General features: G+C 38.9%; 1 protein-coding gene across 8 annotated transcripts in view; it reads right to left on the reverse strand.

Moving 5' to 3' along the window:
• Window positions 1-250: 250 nt before the first annotated feature.
• Hr4 (nuclear hormone receptor 4) overlaps window positions 251-26494 on the reverse strand; it is a 148538-nt gene continuing 122294 nt past the window's right edge. For 4 of the 8 annotated variants that reach the window (XM_072022986.1, XM_072022987.1, XM_072022988.1 and 1 more), the window contains 10 exons: window positions 22424-22528; window positions 14580-15605; window positions 13867-14413; window positions 11916-12126; window positions 11270-11623; window positions 6771-6905; window positions 6353-6616; window positions 5714-5906; window positions 4850-4977; window positions 251-4524 (listed from right to left, as the gene is read on the reverse strand). In XM_072022986.1, the coding sequence (XP_071879087.1) occupies window positions 4444-4524; window positions 4850-4977; window positions 5714-5906; window positions 6353-6616; window positions 6771-6905; window positions 11270-11623; window positions 11916-12126; window positions 13867-14413; window positions 14580-15605; window positions 22424-22523 (3039 nt within the window). In that variant the 5' untranslated portion in view covers window positions 22524-22528 and the 3' untranslated portion in view covers window positions 251-4443. The remainder of the gene's footprint in view (window positions 4525-4849; window positions 4978-5713; window positions 5907-6352; window positions 6617-6770; window positions 6906-11269; window positions 11624-11915; window positions 12127-13866; window positions 14414-14579; window positions 15606-22423; window positions 22529-26494) is intronic. The other 4 variants (XM_072022990.1, XM_072022991.1, XM_072022989.1 and 1 more) reach the window with 2 other exon arrangements.

Here is a 26494-nt window from a genome sequence, read left to right on the forward strand (position 1 = left end):
TTTTTATTACCATCCCGACATTTATGAACAGAGCATAGACGACTCGGAAAAACGATATATCCTATTCGTGTTATTTCGTTAGAAGATTCTAAACATGTATAACTAAAGTGATGACACATACATATCCTGCATTGCATAATTTTAATCAGGCTCGATCGTACAGCTGACACAGGATTAGAAACGCTGTTGCACCGCTTGACACTATATAAGAACAGGTATAACACGGAATTATACAAAGAGACAGGACTAGTACTTTCAACGTAGTTATTATTAAACCTTTCGTACAATATGTACAAAGTTAAACCCACAAACGAGAGGCATATGTATTTTTTATATTTTTAAATTTCATCTTTTTTTCTTTTACTTTTGCTCAATAGACTCTCACTCGCACTTAAATATTAAAGGTTGGGCATGATAATACTCGCGGGTAGTATAATGCCCTAAGTCTTGCTGATCCAACGTATAGCTCTCCCGTAAGCAGCTGCTGTACTCCCAGACATCGGTGCACATTTCTTTTTATACAATATACATATTTATATTTATATTTATATTCATATTTATATTTATATTTATAATTTATATTTATATTTATATACTTATATTTATATTTATATGCTTATATTTATATTTATATACTTATATATAATGTAATATAATAGACAGTCCAACTCGGTGCTTTTTTCTCTTAACGCGGCGTTCTTTTTTCCTCGCCGTTCTTTAACATCTGTTTCGATGCTGTATGTACATGCTAACAATAAATAGGAGGCGACAAGAAAAGAGTTCTCCGCGGGAAGTACATTATCTTTACTAGCTAACGAGAATAAAAAAAGGAAACAGAAGTGGTTGATGGGCAGGGTTATAGGAACATAAGGGTGAACAGTCGCGGTTTGATGGATTAACTCGAGGGAACGGGCAGGGAAGAGGAAGGAACGAGGAGCGTAAAAAATTTCTACGAAGGTAGGAGACAAAAGAAAGAGAGCAAAAGGAACAAATGTATCGGTCTAAATGCTAACACGATTGCTTCCTTTCTTCGTATTGCACTATACTAAACGGTAACTTCAAAGCAAATTTTCGCGTGTAAACGTGAGGAAATTACAAGCGATTTATGTTTTCGAAGAAAAAGTAAAAGAAAAAAGAAATACGCGTTAGCCAATATCATGTCAAATATTCTCTTAACGTAATTTAGCGAGCTTGTTTTCTTTTTCTCTTCGTTCTTCTATCTTGCTTGTTTTCTCTCTTTCTATCACTCGCGGTTGCGACCTTATCGACCGTCCAATTGAACACAGAATAAGTGTACGATGATGTCCGGGGAATACAGGAACCGTTACCCCCAGTTCCTTAACCGCAAATAATATACATTGTTTATCGTATGAAGTATCCCATCATTAGTTAAGTCTTATAGTATGGACAAGTATCCCTAGGCTAGTAGGCCCAAGGTCTGTGTGTATAGTTCTCGTTTTGTATTTCTTTTTTTTTTTTTTTCGTACTTGCGCTCGCGATCACGAGTCCGGCGAAATTGTCTCAAGATGTGGAAAAAGCATCAAGATTGACGAAAGTAGAAAAAGTTTCCTGCGAAAGCTTCGGTGGAATTTGCTTTGAGCAGAATATTCGCTTTGTAATTTGTAGTGTAGGAAAATAAGAGAAAGAAAAAATTAAGGATCAGGGAATGAAGATAAATGCAACACGACCGAAGGCATTCAAAGACACGACAACGGACCTTCGGGATCAAAGAAAGGGGAATTCGATTTCATCGTACTCGTGATCGTGTGCGTAGCGGTAATTAGCGCGTGTTTACGATAACTTCTATGGAGGCAAGATGAAACAATCACGTTGTGATAGAACATGCGCTGATTAATCATTACATGCGTATACAAGGAGCATTATTCATCATTTTTTTTTTTCTTTTCCAAGACACGAACAAGACGTTTCGACTGGCGTCAGCCACCGGTTTGTTTCCTACCGTTATTTCCATTTTCTACAATTGGTTTTGCTATCTTAAATAATTGAGCCAATCTGGAGAACCAGGTATTTCTGAGTCGCAAGGAAACCGAATATCACACGTGTCCGCGACACATAAATATGTATTATACATATGTATATGCATATGTATATCTACATTTGTCAAAGTGGGGAACATTTTTCCGTAAGTCCGATAAAAGCTCACGCGAGAAGAAAAAGGTATACTCGAACTTTTATTACTCTATTACTTTTTTTTGTTTGTTACGAATATAAGCTTCCTTGTAAGAAAGAAATACCAAGTCTCTTGCTAGTCGTATTTTCCATTCGTTTATGCATTTTACCTTCTCTTTTTCTCCTTTTTCTTTCTTGTATATAATACTATGAAATTATCGCAGTCATTTTAACGAGGAATTATAAAAAACAATCTTTTGTCATGAATTAATGGGGAACGCTTGGTAACGAGAAACGAAGCGCGCGCGCTTACGCGCACAGGTTCGAACGATCAGATCCTTGCAAGGATTTTCAATAGAAAAAATATCACTTCGATATACGGCAGGCTACGAATTCATTAGAATTATATAAAAAACGTTTAAAAAGTTTATCTTACGTATCGAAAATCAGTATCAGTTCGAAGAACGTCCGTTACAAAAATTTTGCAAAATATTTGCAAGTCATCGAATCGAACTTTATTTAAAAGTCGTCGAGAATCTCACGGAAGCGTCTCATTTGTGAGAAGAGTTCGCTTTGTCTACGCGACACTTCCCTCTTTTCGTAAGCTCTAGAATCGCGTGATCTCGTGATCCGAAAAAAGTGGAGGATCGGATCGTTCGAAGAATGAGTCAAAAATCGACCGGTGAACGATGCACGCTATTACAGCGTAAGGATTTACGTCGATGACGATAAAATGTAAATTAACAAAACCGTGAATATATATATATATATATACATATATGTATGTATATATGTATATATAATATAGTCTTCCGTGTTGCGCGCTTGGACCATGATTCGGAGCGGTGAATGACGACAAGAACGACAATAACAACGAGGACGATTTACGAGTCAATACGTCTGTAGCCTAGAGTCTAACCAGATTTCCATCCAAATGTGTTCAACGTCGGGCATATTTTCCTTCGTATAATTGAAGGGTACCATTCAGCAGACGTCAAATTGGTCTCTGCATCACTTTATGCAAATAACATCAGTTTTTCTGTTTTTCGATTCAACAGTTATGCAAAAATCGTCATCGTTTTTACAAACATCCATTCAGCCAGTCCTTGTTCTAGTAATGACGATGGCCGTGTTCCCTGTATCTTCTCTTAATTAGAATGATAACTGAAATATCACACTTACGTCTGCAACGTCGTTTAGTGTAAGGGTAGGATCACATGGATACATAGACGAGAGTATTTAAGTATTTATAGGCGTTTAGAGTTATTTTGTTATCGAGAATGCGTATTCGTTTGGCTGTGATATTGTAATCATTATACTCGCGTGTAAAGATACATAGATACGCGGCGATCGATTTGTTCACTGATCGATTGTTTTGTGTTTGTGCTGTTGCTGGTAACTTGTCGTCGATTATCATCATCACCATTATTATCGTCATCATCATCATCATTATTATGATCACCATTATCATCAACATCGGTCGATTGATCTTTCGGTCGTTTTAATGGTAGTCTGCTATTTAGTTTGATAGTGGTGGAGAGTAATAGTAACAGTAGCAGTAGTAGTAGCAGCAATAGTAGTAGGTGGTAGTAGGTGGCCTACAGTGAGCGTACGTAACGAGAGTTTTATTATCGATCGGATTATGCAACGTGAACACACAATGACGTAGTTGCGCGGTACTGCGTACAGAAATATATTATTATAGTCTTTCAGTTTCGATAAAAAAGTTCAGTTCCCTCCTCGATTGATTTCCCATCTCGAGGTGGCGCGCTTCCTCACTCTCCCTCTCTTTCTCTCCCGCTCTCTCGCTCTCTTTCGAACTCTTTATATTCTTTCATTAATTTGCTTTTTTTTATTTCTTATCTAAAGTACTCTTTCTCTCCTCCTCTTCCGTATCCTTTGCGTCTCTTTTTTTTTCAAATCTTCTCGTTTTTCTCTAGTTTTTTCTTTCTTGTTTTTTTTTCTTCTAACGCTTTTGTCTGTTTTATCACGCTTTTCGCAGGTTCCTCGTTCTCTTCTCGACTTTCTTCGTTTTGTACAACGCAACGAACACACAGATTTATATTATTTATATTATTTATATATATACTTTTTTTATATAATTATTATACATACGCAAACAAAGCCTTTCCCTTTTCCCTTTTCCTATAAGTCTCTCCCGTTTGCTTTTGTTTGTTTGTTCGATTCTATTTTCATATATATACATATATACATACAATATAATCTTTCGTGTGTATATATATGTATATATTTATATGTATAGTATGTATATAGGTATTCAGCTTCGTTTATCGTCAGTTTGTTTTTTATTTACTATCTTTGAATTGTTGAGTTCAATAGGAAAGGAACGTAGAACATTTTACTCTCAAGTAGAAGAGCTGCCGCCGATTGTACCTGGAATTCAGGAAGAAAACAGGATCGACTTAGATTGTAGGTACTGTTCTAATTCGTCTCTCACGAAAACATTTATAAATACGGTCGTACTATCACGAACGATACTCTATTGCTCGAATCTTTCTTTATCATCGATCACAAAATTGTGCATATTTTCATATTTCTATTTATTTACTTCTTTTATCTACTTTATTCTATTTTTTCTTTTTTTTTTTTTTGTTCTTCTGTACTTTACGCTACACACCCATCTGGTCAAGTGAAAATCTAAACGATTCGCGCGACAAACGATGAACGACCAGGGGAAATTTTTTTATGGCTGACTTACTTCGGGCAATCTGACGAGAAGATCATGAAATCGATTCGGCTGTTGAGGCGCGCTGTGCTCGACAAAACTTCGTAGACAGCTCATGTACCGTTCTTGTAGATGTTCTAATTCCATAGTACCTCCACGTGCTAAGAGAGGACAAATACAAGAGAAATAATCGTGAACATGTGCTGATAGCAATTTATATAGGGTGATAAAAAAAAAAAGGTTCAGAAGTCCAAGGATGGATAGATTTACCAAACGTAAGGAAATTTTTCGAAAGGTTCTCAAAGATTGTATATTCACTTTTCGATTCATGTTTGTTAAGATTTTCTTTCTTCATTTGCTGAGCACTATTATATTTTTATCCTTGAAGTGCTGAATTTTATTTTTCACTATAACTATAACTATTCGATCGTTAGTAAATTTTAATTCTTTCAGTAATTTGCGATGTCTTTCTAAAATTTACTCGACGATTATCAATCCTTTCTTGAGTATCATTTTACTTTCAAATTTGTTGAGAATATATCAAATAATATAAAGAATATAAATATATCGTTACTTATATTCAGATGGTTGATAAATGTATTCCGTATGGAGAATGTAGGTACTTTTCTTTCGATTTGAAACTGTTCGAATAATTACGAGGTGTACTCTATACATATTGCATGTAAAGCAAATGAAAAATATGCAAAAATTAGCATTCTATACCGTGTTTACACGCAAACTTACATTTTGCTTCGTCAATTGCAGCATTAGTAAAAAGGATGCATTTCTTTATATCTTAAGTATCTCGATAAAATAAAAAAGAAAAGAAGAAAAGAAAAAACAGGCATGTACGGTATTTGTGCACTTTTAAATGATTTATCTGATGAGAATACTTACCTTGCGAGAGCATGGTGATTACTTTCAGGCAGACGTATTCTTCCATTCGTAATCTCACCCTCCTGAACATTAATGTGACGTATGTAATTTTTTCCACCATGAGCCCTACGTCTTGCTGTAATTGGTCCATGGTTATCGGTCGGCCCATCATGTTCGTTAGGCACGTTTGCAACGTATACATGTTGTTTGAAACCTGTGTACGAATACATTTATTTAATTACACGTTTGATTAATACAGAGTCACAATTCCTTTTTATATTTTTCAAAGTAGAAAGTTTCTTCGTTTCTCAAATAAATCTTCCTATGATCTCCTCGTGTTTAAATATAGAAAGTACTGGTTGAATTTCACGAATGTCCGTACAGAACCATATCTGTCTGGCTAAGATTTATGCAACCAATTACGATTCTATTAAGGATCGTATTTATCCGATACTATTTGCGATAAAAAGCGTACTCTACATTACTCTTTGAACAGAAATGCTCGACCCGTGGGCTACAGGTGTGTACTATCGGTTCACGTCATGAAATAAATCTACTGTACTGTATTCGTTGGTTAAAGTGAAAGTTCTTTATCTGTGGATCTCTGCTAAATCGAGAAGTAGTAGATTTAAATGCAACGAAGGATAGAAAAGTAATTACTTCTTGCATAAAATCCGCTCCCATCACGTCGCTTCCGACGTTGGAGAACTTGTGCTGACCATGTATCGCTTGATAAGCGGAAGTGGTCAGCACCAGGATCTCATGCCACTTGTGGGTGAGCAACGTCGTGTGAACTTCGACCGGTAGCTCAAGGTAAAACGGTAACCTTTTGGTCCACTGCACCAACTTGTACACTATGCTGTCCCCTATCTGACACAGCTTGTCGCTTAAGTTTGATTTATGGTCCAGTAGCTCGTCCAAGTTCTGGAATATAAAATAGGAGGTACACGTGCGAACAGAGACACACCATTTGTGTTGAAATTTTATTCGTTCGAATAGGAAACGTATAGAACCCTAGAAAATGCGCAGCACGAATGGTAATGGAACAGTTTAAAAACTATAAAGTAGATAAACGCACCCTTAACGTGGCAATGTCTTGGAACTCGTCGCAATCTATTAGAGACTGGATCATAGCAACGGTTGCATCGAAAGGAAAAGACCGATCCCTCGAACTGCTTACTGTGTTGTCTAACCTCTGCCTTAAGTGTACCACCTTAAACACAGAAATTTTTTCTTTTAAACTATTTAAATTTCTTAAAATTTATCGTTTCTGAGTGTTATACTACTACTACTACTCCAGCATGACGATCTATGAGAGCATTAAGGAATATAGGATTATGTAGGACTTATCACATAACTTGAAAACTAATTATATATGTGCAAATCTGAAGATTATTATATATTTTTACTTTATTTTATATTATTTTAAGATTATTATATGATTTTTAACGGAGGTTGTTAATCATTTATTTCGATGCTCGTACAAAGGATGCGAACATGTAAAGCACTCTCGTATAAGAATTACAATTATTTTTACACTAATTGCGAGAAATATATTTATTACTGCGAGAAATCGGGTGAATGACTTAAAATTTTAGGAACTCTAATTATTAGTTGGTTGTTAATTGAACTAACGATAAAAAAATAATATAAAAAAACAGATTTAGATATGAAATGTGCCGCTTTTGTATTGAATTTTTCAATTCCATATACATATGTATGTACTATCTTACATCGTACATATACTTTATTCCAAGCATTTCGGTTGGAACCAGTGGAAATAAAATTGCTGAATATTCCGATATATCCAGTGTCGAGATGGCAGGATCTACGATGGTCGCACTTTGATAATTTCAATCTGTCAGTGGACGAATCGTGGGGTCGTGTTTTCTACGTAAATCTGATCTGGCCTTTCATTGACCTTTCGATCCTCGAGATCGGTATTTGTGAAGTATATACGGTTAGGGAGAGTAGTCTGAGGTCCTTGGTGACACTTTCGGAGAAAGCTGCGATCCCCGTTTTTGCTCAGCTTTATCTTTAAGTTTCGTGCATATTGACGAACGTCACGCAGCCGTGGGACACGCGTTCTCGTTGCTGACGGCGATCTCGCAGCGGAGATGGAGGGACGAAGGTGTTGGAGGAGGAAGAGAAGGAGGTAGGGTGAGGTCAGTGTCCCTTGTGCAGACTTTCACGAGTTACGAAACCGGCGCGCGGCGGAGAACTGCCCGTCCTTGGCACCGGCTGTCGCTGATTTTCTATTGTCCCTACCTCCGAGTCGTCGTCATCTTGATGCGATGTCGATAACGACTGACGCCTCTCCTTCGATGTATACATATTATATACGCGCAATCCTTACCAAACATCGTGAATTCTGTTTTTTATTCACGACTATTTCGTAATCGCGCGTTAGCGATCACACACAATCAAATAATTCTATCACTTGTTTATAAGTAAGTTTTGTGAAGTTATGAGACTAATCAACTGTAACCATGATGATATTAATATGGGATCCTGTTGCAATTAAGGAACATGAATATTCGTCCGTTGACCACTTCAAAATTGGAAGATATCCACCGTATTGTACAAATGATCATGACAGTATCTAGTCGCAATTTTCTAGGACGGTGAATTCATTCTTCTTACAAATTCTACTTCTCGCAATCAGAACGTTCTAGAAAAAGCTCTGGTAAACTCCATGGACAATATCGTTCTCGCACTGTCGCATTTCTTGGCAAAGATCTGGAATCTTGTTTCTGGAGAAACACGTTAATCTGAATCTTTATGCATCTCGAAACTCTCCATTCTTCCAACGCGGGAGGAGAACTTTTGAAATTCATGAGAATCCATACGCTGCATCGTGGCGAGTGTGCAACGATTCGCCTGGAGATGGAAAGTGACCTCCTTAATCGTATTCCATCCACAAGGCAATATTTATCCGGTTCGGGAGTCATCGATTTCACTTTTGGCAATGGCCTCTACCGGACTTACTGTTCCCGGTAATTCTTCTCGTTGTTTGCATACCTCACCTGGTCTGTAAACGTAACACAGCGTCATTCGAATATTCTCGATAGTTGATTGCGCACCGAGCTACGTTACGTATGTATGTATATACTCTTGTCGCATAAATGGTCTCCGACAACGTTCGTCAACGCGTGAGCTTTCACGCGACGAATTAAAACGATCTGATTATCACAGTTCGTTACGATGCCGTATATCGATCGTTGACGTTCGTGAAAAATATTACGCGAACGGCACAGAATATTGATAAACATTCACGATCCACCGTTACAATCGCGTCATTTCAATGAAGTTCGATCATTACTGATCAACGACGAGTCACGCAGTTCTATTTCGAACGAGCGTTCATCGTCTAGAGGATTAATTTCGGTTGTGAAGGTTTAGCTCGTCGAACCACGCGAAATGGTTGGTGCAGCTCGAACCTCTAATAGGAAACACTTTCACGACGTAAAAGATAGTACTATGTTTAGACGAGCACGAAAAGGCATGTGAGACGACGACGACCAACCAAGTACTCGGCTTGCTGGTATCTATTGGCTTTCGTAATGTGGGAAACCTTGAGGTTTGCGCAAGCAAAGTCGTAAGAAAGTGAAATTGCAATATGGAGTTCATTCATTTCAGGATCGTTCTCGAAAATGGTCGAAATCCGTCGAATTTGATTACTTTTTCTTATCTGCTTCTTCCTCTACTTATTTTATTATTCGTGCTTTCCAACCTTCTTTTTTACATTTTTTTCATATCTTTTATCGTTAACTTGACGCGTCAGCTCTTGATTATTTCATATGTTTAAGGTTTTTTAATCAAATACATTTTTATAAGATTCATTACTTTTAATCAATTCCCGACAGTTTCAAAGATCAGGAAAATGGAATGATCGTCACGCAAACGTAAAACATGCAACATAATCTATATATTTTAGCGTTTCTTTGTAACTTGTTACTATTTTTTCAATTTTTTCTCCGAAACAGCAAAACACTGTTTCAATTCCTCGCAATAATAAACATATTTCTTTGCGTAAAATTGATCAATTGATCGGAAAATGGACACACCTCGCGTATATTATACACCGATTTCTCGGTTTTTGTATTATTAACTAACTCACTTGTTCTAACGTCTTCCCATTACCTTTTAGACTGTATCATATAGTTTCGTAAGCAGAAAAATTGTAAATGGCGCATATCATACCTATTTAATTTCCTTTGAGAATTTGTTACAAAATTGTTAACGGTTTGAATTGAAATGTGGTGAAAGCGAAGAGGAACAAAAATTTAACCATACTATTCGCGATAATTCTGTAATCGTTCACATATTCATTTCCTGTATGACTTCAGCCTCAATCCAGAAGCCGTGTAGTCATTGCGCAGAATTCATCGACCGACTAACGTTCCTCAAATGATTGTTTTAAACGCGCCCATAACGGCCTCCTCACGATCTCGAAACCAAAGATACCGATGCCGTAACCTAGCTAATACCATTTTTGCGCGAATTCGTGATTCATTTCTGGATTCATTTCTGGAGGAAAGGTCGCGAAGAGTTGAAATTTCACCGTTGTTTCCGATATGTGGAAGATCGAGTTGATCCGATTAATACGATATCATCGAATTTTCCTGGTGTTTAATCGCGTTGAAACCGATCGCGAACGTGCTGAATCGGATGAAAGAAATCCCCATGAGCGAGAAAGATCGCGTTGGCGCATGTGATCCGATCGCGTGCAGCTGCTTCGAAAGTGAAAGTGAAGATACCTTCGGGACGTTCTCATCAACGGTGCATTCTCTCGACGAAGATCAACTTTTGTCGACCCGTGCTCGATTTCTAACGAGCCGTCTCGAATAAATCATTCGAAATCGTGTTACGGTTGCACGGATGACGTTGATCTATACGCGTTCGCGGAGTGTTCGTTAAGACACGAACAGAGGAAAAAACATTTCACACGTATATGTTGGTTGGTTTGTTAGATAATCGACCTAATGGAGAGCTGATAGAGAAATCCCATGGAATCTTTCTTAGACGTTATACCTAGTACGCTTCTATGAGTTATCATGCAGAAAGATCGCGTGGAATCGAATACGTTGCGTCATGTTGCTTACGAAGAGATGTTCAAAGGAACAGGGAAACAAGTGGAAGTTTCCGTGCTGGGTGGACGCTTAACCTTTTTCGGTCCCTTCCTATTGTTAACAAATTTCTCAGCTTTGGTGAAAATACGAGTGTGAAAAAGAAGAACATTATGCGTATGTATTAATCAATATTTCTCAATATTTTTCAATTTCATAAGATTAATAGATAACTTTTAAGTTAAATTTTATGAGATAGCTTTTCTTAAAACATTAATAAATCTTCTGATTTATTAAAACGAGAGCAATATTGGGTCATAAAAATTCAAATGTTACAGTAGAATTAAAGTTTGTTTTCTCGTGCTTTCGCTCATTGTTGCCGATTTAATTCTTCCATATCTAGAGTCTAGATCGTGAGGACTTTCGTTTAAAAGTTAGGGATTATAGTAAAAAATCAATCTGGCAGAAGAAGAACGGTGTAAAAGTGCAGAACATGACGTGAACTCACTTCGGAGGGGTTGGTGAGCGCTGTCTTCAGGATCGTCCCATTAACAAGGTGTCCCGAATGCGCGGGGTGACTTGAGTGACTGGTGGTAGATTGCGAGTTGAGCGGGTCGCCCGACGAAATCTTGTGATGATGAAGAAAACCACCAGCTAGCTGGACATGTTGCTGTTGGCTGTGGTGAGCGACTGCGGCTACAGCCATGTGTTTGTCAAGCATCGTCGAACCCATGGTGCTTTTGCTACCACCAAGGGATCCCGACCCGTTAACACCGCCAACATTACCGCCGCTACTTATGCCACCCATGCTTCCGCCCACTCCACTTGTTTTGTTACTTTTCTTGTGCTTTTTGTACTTCACCTATGGAAGGAAAGAAGGCGGAATAAAATTAATCATTTACCTTGGAAAACAATACAACGATTGACATGTAGTTGTTGAGTGCGTGAATATATCTTAGATTAAGGATCAGTTTCTCATTCTTGTATTCACATGTACATCGTCGATAAATAGGTTAGGGAGCATTAGTGTTTTTAAAAACCTTTTGTATGTCTTTCGCTCTTGAAAAGATAATTTTATCGAATAATGTTTTAATTATTTGATATCTTTATTTTATGGTGTTAATAATTATCAAAGATATCAAGTTAATACTAACCTTGTAAAGGTTATATACAGCACCAGAATTTCTTCCTCCAGGCATTCGATCTTCTCGAACGGCTTGAAGGACCATACCCTGTTCAATGCACTTTTTGAAACGACAGTACTGACACCTGTTTCTTTGGGCCTTCGTAATTTCGCAACCACCTTCCGCCACGCACGTGTACACTCGCCTATTTTGTACAGTTCTCTTGAAGAAACCCTTACACCTGCACACACATAATTTCATGCTCTTTCACATTGCACATTCATAAGAAGATTTCATAAGAACTTTTCAAAGATTTCAGTATAAGGACTTATATTTACTATAACAAATTATTGTTATCCGTGGCTCAGTACATTGTAAACGAATTAGACGATAGAAATCTGTTCCATCTTCAAAATGTAGATTATATCATGATTATCTCCAGTGAAACATTATGTTCAACTTTACAAAACAAGGCTGACGTTACAGTATTGAATTCATTTTTGGCGATCCAGGTTCAATTTTTTTACGTAGCTTATTATTCAAAATAAATACTTGTACTGTTCCAAACAGTCATGTTCTTTTTTGAAACACGGATCTTTTAGTTAGCGTGAAGCGCGGAAGACATTTTACAATTAGTCATCAAGGATTTTCTACCCAACGAATAAAGTTTCAAAGTATTCCTTGCTCCTCAGGGGAGGATCTCGATTCTAGAAACCGATTAAAGATTCATACTTGGAGAATTATAGCTATACTGGGATGCGCAGAGAAATTGGTCGTCGACTTTTCTCAACTAATTTGTCGGATTTGTCGGATACGGCGATAGACATTGAATGCACAAGCATGAAAGCAAGTAACGATACCCTGTATTACCTTAGGGATTAATCAACCGCGTTGCAGGATATATTAGAATGGGTAGTACCTTGAAGCCTTGAGGTGCACTTGAAGAGACCGAGTGTCATCGTATCACGAAAGGGGAAATAATGAAAAACTTGGTGATATAATATCTACAGGAGGATATCTATCTATATACATAATTAAAGCGTAACATGGTAACCTCGCAGATTCTGGAAACAATATATTTCTCTGTTCTCAACGTTGAAACGTAGGTAGTATTTAGCAGCATCTAAAGGTCAGAGTTCGCCGCGAGGTATCGTGACTAGTGTAGTCTTAACTTTCCGTACATAGTTTCGCTTGATTATCTGTAATTAAGCGGATCGTCCGAATCTATGACTCGTAACGCGTCGCCGCTATGGCATTCCAAACCAAGCTGTTCGAGATATACAACGGGATCAGTTTTGCAGACGACTAATTTGATTATCACACTTCGACCTCATCGTGCTTGAGTGCATCGCCAGCGATATCTTGAAGAATTTACTCGTTGTTCCTCGCCTTTCACAAGAATGTCTTTGTTCTCTATTTATGAAATAGCGAAACAAAGATATTTTTGGAACTTTTTGGTATTAATACATGTACAAGTAATACACGTTATTCTTAATATTTTTAACAATGAGAGGAGATATATTTGCACTTTAAATTCTGTTTTATAATTTACTGTTCGTTGATGCATTTGAAAGATTTTACAAGCAACTTTTTTTTTCAATTAATAACTTATTCTAGTTTCCAATAAATTGAACGATTAAAAGCACTTTATCTCTGCACATCATCTCTACGGACTATGAATACAATTCTACTGAATTTGATTTTATTCCTCGCATTTGCAAGTTAATTTATTTTCCATTAAGATAACCTTATTTAGATAATTGCTACTTGTCAAAAGATTTTCTAAGTCGTAACTAATCAATTTCCATCGATATTTTCAAATCGATTCGAGTTTTCTAAATGATTTTGAAAAAAATTAACATGTATCAAGCAAACAAGTACATCGTCCAGAAATCATTAAACGCTAATTGTCTGCTACGAATAGTTGTTACTCTATTATCTAATGCATCGTTAAAAGAGAGAAGAACGTTGCACCACTCACCCTTCACACGTGATGATGCCGTAGTGCAAACCAGTAGCCTTGTCCTCGCAAATCATACATATCATAGGTGTTTCGTCTTCCTCGTGTTCTTGGGGTGGCATCGGTGGTGCAGGTGGAGCGACTGATATCGACTGCGATGCCGTCTCGGACTTGACAACTCCTCCGTTTCTCTCCCACGTTTGACCGGACCCGGAAGCCGTCAAGTTGAGCGCTTGCATCTGTTGCGCGGCCGGTAATTGCGTCATATCGCCAGCCCATAACCTCTCCATATTGAGTGGTGGGCCGGAAGAATAGGAAACGGAGGATGGTTTGCCTCTGGACTCCTGTCCGAGATTTAAAAGTAGCTGGGCAGCCGACTCTTCTGAGGAGGAACAGGATGCCGCGGCGGCCGTTGCCGTCCACGAAGCCGCTGGCGGTGGTACGGGGTCCAATGGTGGCGCGGACCATATCATCGTCCGAACGCCACCGATTTCACCCATGATCACGGTGGGAGGTGGTCTTGGGGGCGCTGGCGTGGGCCTTTGTGTCGGTGGTTTCATCGTTTCGCCTGAAATAAAATGTCGTATTTCAATTAAAATCTTATTTTAAATTTCTATTCCATCAACTGAGCAAGATTGAATGAGGTGATACGTTAATACAAAGTGCTTAATGTATTAGACTCGGATTAAATGTCAAGTAAGAATATCTATCGTTATGACTGACTTCTGACTTACACGAGGAAGCTGTACTAGTTGCCCCCGTGCTCGTGGAAGTTGCCCCATTCCCGCTGCTCCCTGTACTGCTGCTCAAACTTGTACTGCTACTAGTGGATGCAACTGCAGCGTTCTGTCCATAGTTAACAGCGCTACTGATGACCCCGTTCAATAGCCTTTGCGTAGCGAACCCCTGTATACCGTTGTTTTGTGACCAAAATTGATGGTGAGCTAGAAGGTGAGGTGGCACCGAGGGCACTCGGGGTCTCAGCGGTGTTGGCTGTGTTTGCTGTTGCTGTTGTTGAGTAGCGTGTGTCGCGCTCGCGCTAGGACTCATACTCTGGCTAGGGCTGTATTGAGAAGACGGGCTGCTCCGGTGACTAGGTTGACTGGAAGTCTCCGAACGACCACCACCGCCGCTACCACCGCCACCTCCTCCGTCAAAAACCGAGTTATCGGACTCCTCCTTGGTCTGCGCCGACGATAAGTCACCCTTGTCGGGGCTGTCGCTCCTTGAAGTCGCTTCTTGAGGCATGGGAGTCGTGGAGACCGCTTGCATCGGCGAATAAGGCGACAACCTGGTTGGTACGGGTGTACCGGAACGTTGTTGTTGATGCTGTTGCTGCTGCTGCTGCTGCTGCTGTTGTTGTTGTTGTTGCTGCTGCTGTTGTTGCTGGTGATAGTGCTGCTGCTGCTGTTGCTGCTGTTCCTCGACGACTCTGTAGCCCACCATCGAAGTGGCATCAGGGAAGACTGAATCGGGTGACGCACGGTCCGAACAGGTAGTATCACGAGCTTCCAAGCCAGTTGCCGCCCCGCTTCCACGAAGAGGATCTCGCGGTGTCCCCGGACTCGGGATGCCTAGCAGATACTCGCTTTTGACTTTGACCACGGGGCAGCCCGGCGAGCTCGGCATGTTAGCCTCCGGCGACAGGGTCGAGGTGTCTGCCATGCTCTCCCCTGGAGCAGGAAAGTTTATGGGTGAAGGAGCGTCCGCCGGCTGGATCCCGAGCGGCGAGCCTGCTGATCCAAGGGATACCGGGGAGTCTGAGAAATAAGGCGTTGGTCTCACGTTTATACTCGATGGAACATTTGGCACACGTTTACCTTGGAAAGGCCGCGATTACGGACGTGGATGAAGCGTGATTAGTCTTGACGCATGTACACATGATTATGGTCTGCCATTTTGGTCGTGATGATCATGGCGATGATGACGATGAAGGACGATTTTCTGACCGAAATTTTATTAACGAACGAATTTTACGATCTTTGGACGAATTAACTGGAAACGCATCAATGACGGCGATGCAATTTAAGAAAATCGAAATTGATCATTGAGATTCTTGGATGGAGTTATATTAACGGTAATCGTGCGAAATATTTTGCGATCATGTGAAAAGAAATATTTGCCTGGTAACAGGATGAAAATTGACGATGCTTGGCTATGAAAACTTAATTTGCAGATGTTCTAAGCGCAAATCGTTGAACGAGAGATTCAGCTCCGTCGCTGCAAGTAATCTGTATATCGATCTGATGTTGGCCTAATAGAGATGAACACGTTGCTGCATTCTGTTTTGACACTTCGTACCGTAACTCGTAACGTATTGATCATTACTATTCTTGCATGGTTAAGCAACCGCGTTTCACCGAGCATTAATAACAATTATTGCAGTTAAACGATTCCATCGCTTTCACGCGCGATTCGCACGAGATTATAAAAGTTATGCGAGATGTGGTTCTTCTTTGTTCACTGGTTAAACTATGTGGTTCAACGATCGCGTAACCGTCTCGAACTCCGATGTTTCGCGTTAATAGGTTTGGTTTTGGTGTTCTAGGAGATATGAAAATGTTATTAATCATTGCGCATAAGCATGCCTGGTGGTCTATTACGAAGATTAATAGCACTTATCATGGTGGGCTGCCAATCCGAGGTTTTATAACGTTGACAGACGAGTTTCAAAAGAACCATGCTCGTACCCATCTGTTTAAAAATCAAATCGAACACCTTCAATGGATATATTTCGACTTTTATCGTATTGTTCTTTCCGATGTCGACGTTTGAGATATTAACTGGCCGAATTACCTTATATTACACTGGCAGAAAAGGAATACTATGCTTTACAATGGAACAAATATTTGTATTTTACTATTGTAGCGGCATATGAGCGTAGAAAAAGTTAGGTTGAAATGGAAAATTCAAATTTGGGGGAGACTCATATTATTGTACCTCTGAATACTAACGTTGTTTTGGTTTATAAGGTCTAAAGGCAAATAAACTCCGAACAAATTGTTATCGCCGCTTCTTGTAATTTTCAGACGAGTTACATAAGAAGGTTAACTATTTGTGGTATCGTCCGTTGATATAAATGTATAAACGTGCTCCCTAAGACAGAGTATTATTATCATTTCTTCGATCGGCATAGTAGCATGGAGCGAGCGACGATTACAACCGGCATACACTATCTCTGTACTTATACTTATTTTAATAGATCTGACTATTACGAATTTATCCACTCGTTACTTTATTAAACACGCCTACACGTTATAACCACCTCACTATTATATTATGCATACGTGTTCTTTTACTTCCCATGGCAACTTTGCATTTATTAAAAAATATTAGAATCTAATTTAAATTTTGATAGCAGAATGAATACTACAAAACTATCGATTAACGATGAAAAAAGTAAACTTTCCACATAAATTAATTTCCATTTTAAAACTGTTAATAGATTAAGATTAAGACTAATAGAATAAAATGTTTCTTTTTGAATATTATATATATATATATGCACATACACATATGTATATAATAAAAACTTTTATTTTCATTCTAATTATATTTGTATTAAAATAAGAAAATATGGCTATCTTAAAATCAACTTGGATATTCATAAACGGAACGATCAAAATATTTCCGTCGTTTTAATTCTATGAGAAATTTAGCGAGAGCAGTAACATTGTGGCATGTAGTACTAGTTTGAGATTGTTCAGTCGTGGAATGGTTTTCCCTTTATACCGTGCCCTAGGGTGCGGGAAGTGTTCGAGATTGCACGTGCAGCTGCAAGGATATTTTGTAGCGAGAGCAATTTACGCGACCAACACGAAAGTGTAATACCCGTTCGGAGTGCTTAGATCGTGAAAAGGATGTGGGGACTACGGCTGTTCGTGTAGGTCAAGGAAGGAATGCAGTTGACAAGGTCGGGTTGTGATTGTAGGTACCTAGGTACTAGTTCTCACAGCTATTAATAGACCGATCAGCGTGAAAATCGGTTCCCGTGGATTATTCATTTACCGCCTTTCATTGTCTTCCTCTCGTTTAGATATCCCCCCTACCCCTTAGGAACGGTTGGAATCGATTCCTTCCGCCAGTTATTCAATCCTGCTTTCAAGCCTTTCGATTCTGATCACGTGTCGCGTAACTGTAGGAGACGACGAGAACTTCATTCATCATCAGCGAATGAGTCGATGATCAACGCGACAATCACAGCGAATAATTAATAATGTCGATGTTACGAAGATGATCGTATGTCTGTCCTTGTATGATTAATATTTAACGCTCAAAGTACTGACGTGCTATGGTTTGGCGCTATTGTGGGGGCCTGTAATGGATCAGTATAAACTCACATTTGCATCTTTTATTCTTCTTTGTCATTTAAAAATTTGCTGCTTTACTTATAAGAACTGATATGATTGTAAATATAATTCCGGCTGTAAAAATTGAATTGTCGAAAAATATAAATAAACAACAAAATATTTAGCTAAAATAGTTCGCAGAACTAGTTTGCCATTGCTGATAAAACAGCGTGGAATAAAAATCATATGAATAAAAAAAGAAGATAGAAACTGAACTTTGTTTTAGTATACGTAATAAAATAGAAATTAAATCTGAATTTGTAATATGAGCGAGATTATGCTTTTTCCTCGAGGTGTAGAATTGAAAACTGACAAAAGAATTTACATAAACTGAACGGTTTGATAAAGTTCTTAAGAACGTGGGTTTAAACTGTTCCAGGCACGAATGTTCGAAACTTAAAATCGTCTGTTTACCGAATATCGATGAATAACGGTTATTTGAACCGTAGCAGCAGTATAGATGATCTAGCATCGCATACGGGGCCATTATCAGGTGAGATCTGAAGTAACGACGGAAGTCGAAATAATTTTGATAGGGTGACATTGAGAAAGCGTTGTACGGATGATACAAATAGGAATACGATGGAAAATTATTCAACGGTGTTCTTAGTGGTTGAAGTGTTCTTAGATTTATGTTCAATGAGTTCCAGTTCTCCATACGGTAAAGATTAGACGTGAAAAAGAAACTATTTTTCAATGTAAAGTCCATTGTTTCGTCATCATAGATATTCAACTTCTCCATTACGTTTTCTATATATGTATCGTCGATATTGAACGATTGCTCAAGCTTCGTAGAATGTATATATGTAAATACTTGTTGCGTAGAGTATCACAGTTCTTTGTTAAACTCAATTCTTTTCATCGATTGTCTCCTTGATATCCTCGATTGTAACTTTTATATCCTTGCACCTCTTCAAAATGATCATGTTCGATTGGTATATGGCCTATACGTTATTACGGGTTTATTACTTTTAATATTCTTGTTAAAGAATATCCTTCGATTTTGGCACGTATTATGGATAAATATTAGATTTAATTTTAATGAAAAATTTTTGTGTACTTCGGTTGGTACAAAAGCGTGCTATTAATCTCACTTATTTGCTTATCACGAATAAAAACCTTGTATCAAATTAAATATGTAAATCTTTGATATATATTAAATAGTATATAGATATATTATTTTGATAAAAACGATTACGTACTTTTTGAAAGTTTATAAAAAATTATATTTACGTAAGGTTTATGCAAGAAGCAGCTTTCAGTAGAATAGCATATCATGGGTCAGACGCACCGAAAAGCATCGATCCCCTCCTTCATGCGGTACCAGTCGACTAATATCATCGGCACTAAACTAGAGTTTCAATAACCATCTAGTAATTGTTGTCGCCGTTTGTCTTCTATTCTCTTTATCATATATTTTTCATTTTCAATTATAATGCAAAGCAAAGTACAAAATAATAAATTTAACAAAAAATAGAATCAATACAAAATGAAACAAAACGAAAAGGAATAGATTTCGTGTCGTGTTAACATTATTTAACCAGATCGTAACAAGTTAGCCGCAGCACATTCACGAACATGATGAGAAACTAATCAACTAACGTATCCTATTATGACGTTAAACACGATCCGATCGATCTTTTATTTTCAGAATACGAAGAAAATATCACTTTCCTCGGTTACTATGTTGAGATATCAAGAGCGATTGGTACTCGTCCAAGAATTTTTCTATATTGTTACATTCATAAAACACTATGCCGTTCTGGCCGGCACACGTCACCGTGTAATTGCGTCGCACGTTCCTCCGCATATGACGTTGCTCGCGCGTGGCCCCGGAGCGAAAGATCAATGATTCTCCAAGATGTGGCTCGCTTGGAATACTCGTCCCTCGGAAAACTGGCTCATTCATGTGCCATTTCGCGAACGAACCGTCCGTCTTCGGTAAAGGGAGAAGAAGAACCGTCAACTTTATCGTATGAAACTCGATCCCGCATACGCCCTTCCAAATCGACGTTATTTCTGGCATAACAACAATCCAAGTTCACCGTCGTTATCATCGATTCGGTTTCCGGCCAACGACAGTCTCTGACCTCTAATAGCCGGTAGATCGAGGGTCATTGGTTCCGGTTACGTTTGCGAATGATGTTCGAGGAATCAATGCAGCTTAATTGACGCACAGCTGTTCATAGATTTCTTTCGCCACAGATAATTAGCTCCTCTGTTTTGTTCGTCCAGTGGTTAATTATATTCGCTAGATTTTCGATAGCTTGTGCGTGGAGGGCACGATGGAAGGTGGTTTATCGCGTGCTGGCGCGAGTTCAGACGAAGCCGAACTAGCACCGGTGCACGTCCGGGAAACCGCGTGGGTTGATATTCAACCCTGCATCACCGCTAGCAACCAGCACCCCCTCTCTTTCTGAACTTACTACCTTCCCTCTTCGCGTTACTCACTACACAAACGCGATCGCGATGCCTCAACTAGCCCCACGGCAACCAGTCCTTCATAACCGACCACTCGAAACCGTGTTTAGGAGACACAATAATAGAAGCGTCTATAGCGTTTCTCTGAAGTCGCCGATGACTAAATCTGGTCGAGCGTAAGGATTTTCAAGAAAGGGAACTGCGTAAAACATACAATTTTATAGTGACGGACGTAATAGGTGTTAAAGATTGAGAGTGGCAATGATTGGAAGGAGATAAGAAGTTGATATTCCTGGCACGATATTAGAGCAGCTTATTATCTCTCGCCCGCCTATCATTTTGTTAAGTTATTAATTTTTTGTCGTTGCTTTAGATGATTTACTTTAGATGATAGATATTTAGGTACATATCAGGTCAGTCTATAAGCTCATGTGTATTTTTGTTCTATTATTAATGTAACGTAATGTAAATAAAAATGAATGTAGTTTATTATTTCTTGCCTTTAGTAGATCCATGAGGGATTTTTTCTCATTGCATTGTCACATTTGTCTCTCTTTGCAAGCAATAAGGTTTTATTGCCTTTTTGTACAATTTATTATCCTGAGTAGCTTCGCGGATTTTACGATTCTCCGATTTGAAATTTTATTAAATTTTATTAAATTAGTTATTTTAGTGGATTCAATTGTATTTGGAAACGAATATGCGCATATTTCTTCAACGTCCTTCAAATAAAAGATGCATGGTAAAATTATGTAGCTCGACCGATACACGATGACAATGCGACTACACGCGTAACTAAAATGCGAGTCAACTTTGTTGACACCATTACTTGAATAACTCGCGTTTATTTTGTTGCAAAACCACTAGACAGCATTGGAGGTGATCCAAAAATTTTATTTCGATAAATGTCCGCTGAGTGGAAAGATATAATAAATTCGTAGCGCAGACCACCAGTCTAGGTTCTAGAAGTTTGTGATCTCGTATGTAATGTAATGTAATGATACAGTTACTCGTTTATGGTTTTCAAAGCGGAACAGATGAAACATGATTGATGCTACACACACGTTTTATACGACATATGTAGTGTAATGTACGCATGTTATGAAAATCGGCATTATGGGCGGCAACTAATCATTACAGTTGCGCTGATCACTTTCATGGCTCGTTCTAGGTATTCTCAAGAAGAAAGGTTGCTCGCTCGCTCGCTAAGCTTTGGTCGGACAATGATATACGATTCCTCTCAAAGACACGATTACCACAGCTGTTGAAATCTCGATACGATATTGTTTTGCTCTTTTTACAATTAACAATTACTGCTCAACAATTAGAGATTTACGAGTGTTCCAACTTCTCTAGTTCTGACAACGTCATTCAACTTGGTAATCACACGTTTTACCATTGTTGAACGCAGAGTTGAATTATACCTTGTCACCCATGTAATTCCCTTCACAAGCAAAGATACCTAGTGCAACGCGCGATAATGCGCCGATAACAATTCAGGAAAAGTTGAACTCACATGATAACGATTTCCTGACAAGGATGAACGATCGCTGAGCGAGATGTGAGTGTTCTATTGTATCGTACGTCGTGTGACTTATCGACGAAACTATTTCATGCTATATATAATTAAAATGGAACTAAACCGAAGTTTTCGGATATTAATCGTTGAAAAATGAAAGGGGAATGATACTAAGATTAAGTCGATAAAATATAAGGAGATGTTTTGTGATCCGTCGATGAGGGGTAACATTTTTTACACACGAAATAGATGTCACTAAATGAAAAGGAAAGAGAAAATGATTTCTTACCGTCGCTACTACATCGGGAGTCGACCTTCCTCCTTTTCAACTTGAGGTCTTGAAACAAGCTCATGTTGTCTAGCTCACACGGGCTGCTCGTAAGGGTCATAATTCCTGCAAATAAAACGATAGGAAAAGGATTAGGTTTGTCGGTTGATCGTTGGTACACGAGTTTGACACGTATTATCTTGTTATAATAAATATATAAATGTAATATATGAAGGTAGGTTCATAGGATCGTACAAATTAAAGTCGCGATAGATGCCTCGGCAGCGTCTATCACGAAAAACATCTTCATTAATCATGAACCGTCTAGTCACGTTCCTCTTTCATTATACAGCAGTGATATATAAATGAATGGCACGGTGAAGCTTTCGCGTGGATCAAGTTTCAGCACAGAATTCATGAATAAAGAGCAATTCACACGGCAGTGATTGCTCGGACATTCTACGTATTGTTACGTAAATCATTACATTGTTAAAATATAGAACGCATTTAGTACATCTTTTACAAATTCTGTTGAAAAGGAGAATGTTGTTTTTGTTATTTTTATGTTAAAAATAATACTGGATAACAAAAGTTGCATATTTAAAAAACTATCTAACGCTTGAATTTCCAAGCTGTGATTCGCAATGTCTAAGAGGTTCGTAAAGTGTTTTTCGGAGGATCACGACCAGAATTTATTCTGAAATTAATAATAGCTGTTAAAATTAGCTTCGCTCGACTATCGCCAGTTATTTGACTACTATGGAAAAGGGTTATGAGTCGGAAAATTTTGGGAATGTTATTTTAAATAAACTTGCATCTGCTTCTGTAAATTTCTATTGATAAAGATACCAAAAACGACGATAAAGGTTATGTCATGCGTGACTCATTACCAAAGAGCAACTTTCTCACAAGTCGTTTCACGCTTCTCAATACGAGATTACGGCTTTCCCTTCCTGTGGTTCGTTCGAGAGCGCAGGCTCGTGAGTCCATAACATAAGACGCTTCTTGACTATTAGTGATGGAAACCATCTCGCTTGGCCGAGGATATCGGCTATCGCAAAGAGAACGGATTGAATGTGAAAGTAGATACGTGTGTCGGACGCACGCGTTTGCGATTATGGCGAACACATAGCGTTCGCCATTAACCCCTCTTTAGCCAATAGCATACAATTGGATCGTTGGATGGGAGTATCTTTGAACGGCACTACACGCAACGATATGATTTGATGCCAATCCATCGTAGAATCGACAAATGAATCATAGAATCGCGATAAGCTTATAAAATTTTCACGAAATCGTATAACTTCAATCAATAATGAACAAGAAAAGCTGTAAAGTTTTAATTATAAACGATGTAGGTAAGTATCAGGAAATTAAGGAATTACTCTTTTGGCGGGAAAAGATATAAATTTCATAGTGTAAAATTTGGAATAATTTACTTTAGCTTCTCGGCCTATTTAATTAACAATAGTCGACAATCAAAAAAAAAAAAAAAAAAAAAAAAAATCGAATTTTCCCTAGTTTGCTCTTGAATAAACTCGAGTTAAGTATTTGAAATCGATATTCAAAGTACATATACATATGTATATTTCAGCGTCATCGCTCGGATATCATAGATGAACGAATAAGTTGATGAATAAGTGTCGATTTGTGCATCAGGTCAGTTTAACAATGCTCGTTCACTCATACAAAGTGTTCTGATAATGATGAATCGCGTCTTATCGTTGTTTGCCGGCTGTTTGTAATTAATGGTCGGCAGAGACGAGAGGCAGTTTTACGGTTGTACGCGAGAGAAATGGTCTATGACACACCATGGGTCGTTTTAATAAACGCGATGTCGCGGATAATACGGGCCAATCGTATGCGAACGCTCGATTCATGCAACCACGTTTGCGTGTAGTGCGTTTGGTGTGGTTCTGGCGGCCGTTTCGAACCATCTATCGTATAGAGCGATACTGGATAATTGATGTTGGCCGATATTAACGTTGGCAGGTGATTTTTCTTGGGAAGGGAGAACGAAAGCATTAATTCATAAAAAAATGTTTAATCTCATTGATGTAGGTACTCGTATTTAGAGCTGCAATCCATTTTTACGGACATTTCTGACACTCGGAATAGGAGATCTGCCAGATAGAAATTAGAAATTAGTGTAAATACGTATACCAACTGAAGATTGCACAACAGTTTTGTTAAAAATTTTTATTTTTGCTCTAATTGCTCTAATGACGTCTACTTGACGCAAATATATCATTTAAGAAATACGTTTATCCTGCATATGTCTTGTCTGTGGAGTCTTGAATTTCCATTTATCCTTAACAGTGTTTATTTTATCTTCAACTTTGTGGAAGTTTAAATTTGCAAACATTTGATAACGATCATCCACGCCCCCTGGCTTGCAACCAAGTCAAGTTTTCTACGCTCAGGCTTAAGCAAATAATCGTGTATCGTAAAATCACGGAACAACTTTCTCTCTCATGTCAAGTACTCTTACAGATCGAACAATTTCTCTTACATACGACTGCTCCATGTTAAGCAACAGTCTTTTTTTGTACAATCACAATTTTCTGTACGAACTTGTCGGAAGTTTTATACAGGGTGGCATACGCAATTCGAGCAAACTGTGTTTTTAAAATAGTTAGAGATACATAAAATGGCATAAAATTAATTCCATACTAAATATAATTCTACAACGTTTCATTTTGCCTTATGTTACTCTTTTCCATGTCTAATTACATCTTCCATTTTTAGTTGCACGAGATTGCCTGTATTCAAAAATATTTCCTCCTCCCGTTCTGTCTCGTATGTCTACGCGTTTCGCTGCCTACCCACAATGATCGATGGGACAATGTATTCGAATTTATTGGAAGAAAACGAAAAGAATGAAATAATTCGATTATAAGCAAACATGCGAAGGCGTGCAAGTGCACCTAATTGCGTTTCGCGCGGATAGAGCGGCCCATGTTCAAGAGCGCGGCAATTTAACGCAAACTATCGATTCCCCCCATACATTTTATTTTATATTTATCTCTGAAACACCGCTTTCCGTTTTGCAGTATCCAACTCGATTACAAGCAATACACGAAGTATTTCCGATAAACACGACGCCACTCGAACGCGTAGCCGTTGGACCGTCACGTACTGTGGTTGTGCGCGAGCAAAGGCGAACAGTTCTAGCAGGAAGCTGAGAGAACGAGCCCCTTGGCCGCAATCGAAAATACCAGTAGCATCGGAAAACCAATGGATTCGTCGCGAAACGCTTGAATGTACCAATACCCGGTCAAGTGCAGCATAAGTGTAGCGAAGTTACAGAAACGAGCTAAGTGCCACAGATGTTGTAAACGTAGCTTAAGCTAACTCCACAGCCACGTGGGCGGGTATACGCGTAGTAGGTTTGTGCGACACCAGATGGCGTTTACGTGTACCATTACATGGACGAAGCGCATCCACGATCCACGGCCACAGTAACGCTGGTGCGCCTGCGCGCTCACATACTCGCGGCAAGCGGCACTAAACGGGTGTGCGTGGTGGTGCAGCGGGGTCCTTGCTCCCTGGCGTATGTGGGTCAGCAGTCTCACACACGCTACTATTCTTGCGTAACCAATGCATGCATACGACCGACAGCTGCCGCCACTGCGGCGTGCACATGCACACACCGAGACGGAAAGTGCAGCCAATGCACTAACCTACGGTCTCTTCTTGCGAGGCCGCTGGCGCGGCGCAGCGATCTTGTTGTGTATACGCGAGTGTGTGCATGTGCCCTGTCGGTGCATGTCTGTGTCGGGCTCAAAGCCACGCAAGCTCTCGCTATCTCGGCCAAGCTTTTTCGAGGTTCGCGCTTTACCCTGATACTCGTGGTATTTGCTTCATTAAACGTGGCGCTGTCGCAAAGGAGGGAGACCGCTAGGGCTTTTCAGATATATCGTGCTCTTTCTCTTCTTTTTATCTCGGTGCTCTTCGTCGACCGCTTCTACGAGGCTTTTAATTGAACATCGGAAGTCGCTCGATAATTGGAAAGTTGTGTAACACGTTATTATCACAAGTTAGGCGTATTCCCCTGTTGAATGGGATTTTCGCGAGACTTAGAATCGATTG

This window comes from Bombus fervidus, chromosome 3, assembly GCF_041682495.2.
Source record: "Bombus fervidus isolate BK054 chromosome 3, iyBomFerv1, whole genome shotgun sequence".
Classification (NCBI taxonomy): Eukaryota; Metazoa; Arthropoda; class Insecta; order Hymenoptera; family Apidae; genus Bombus; species Bombus fervidus.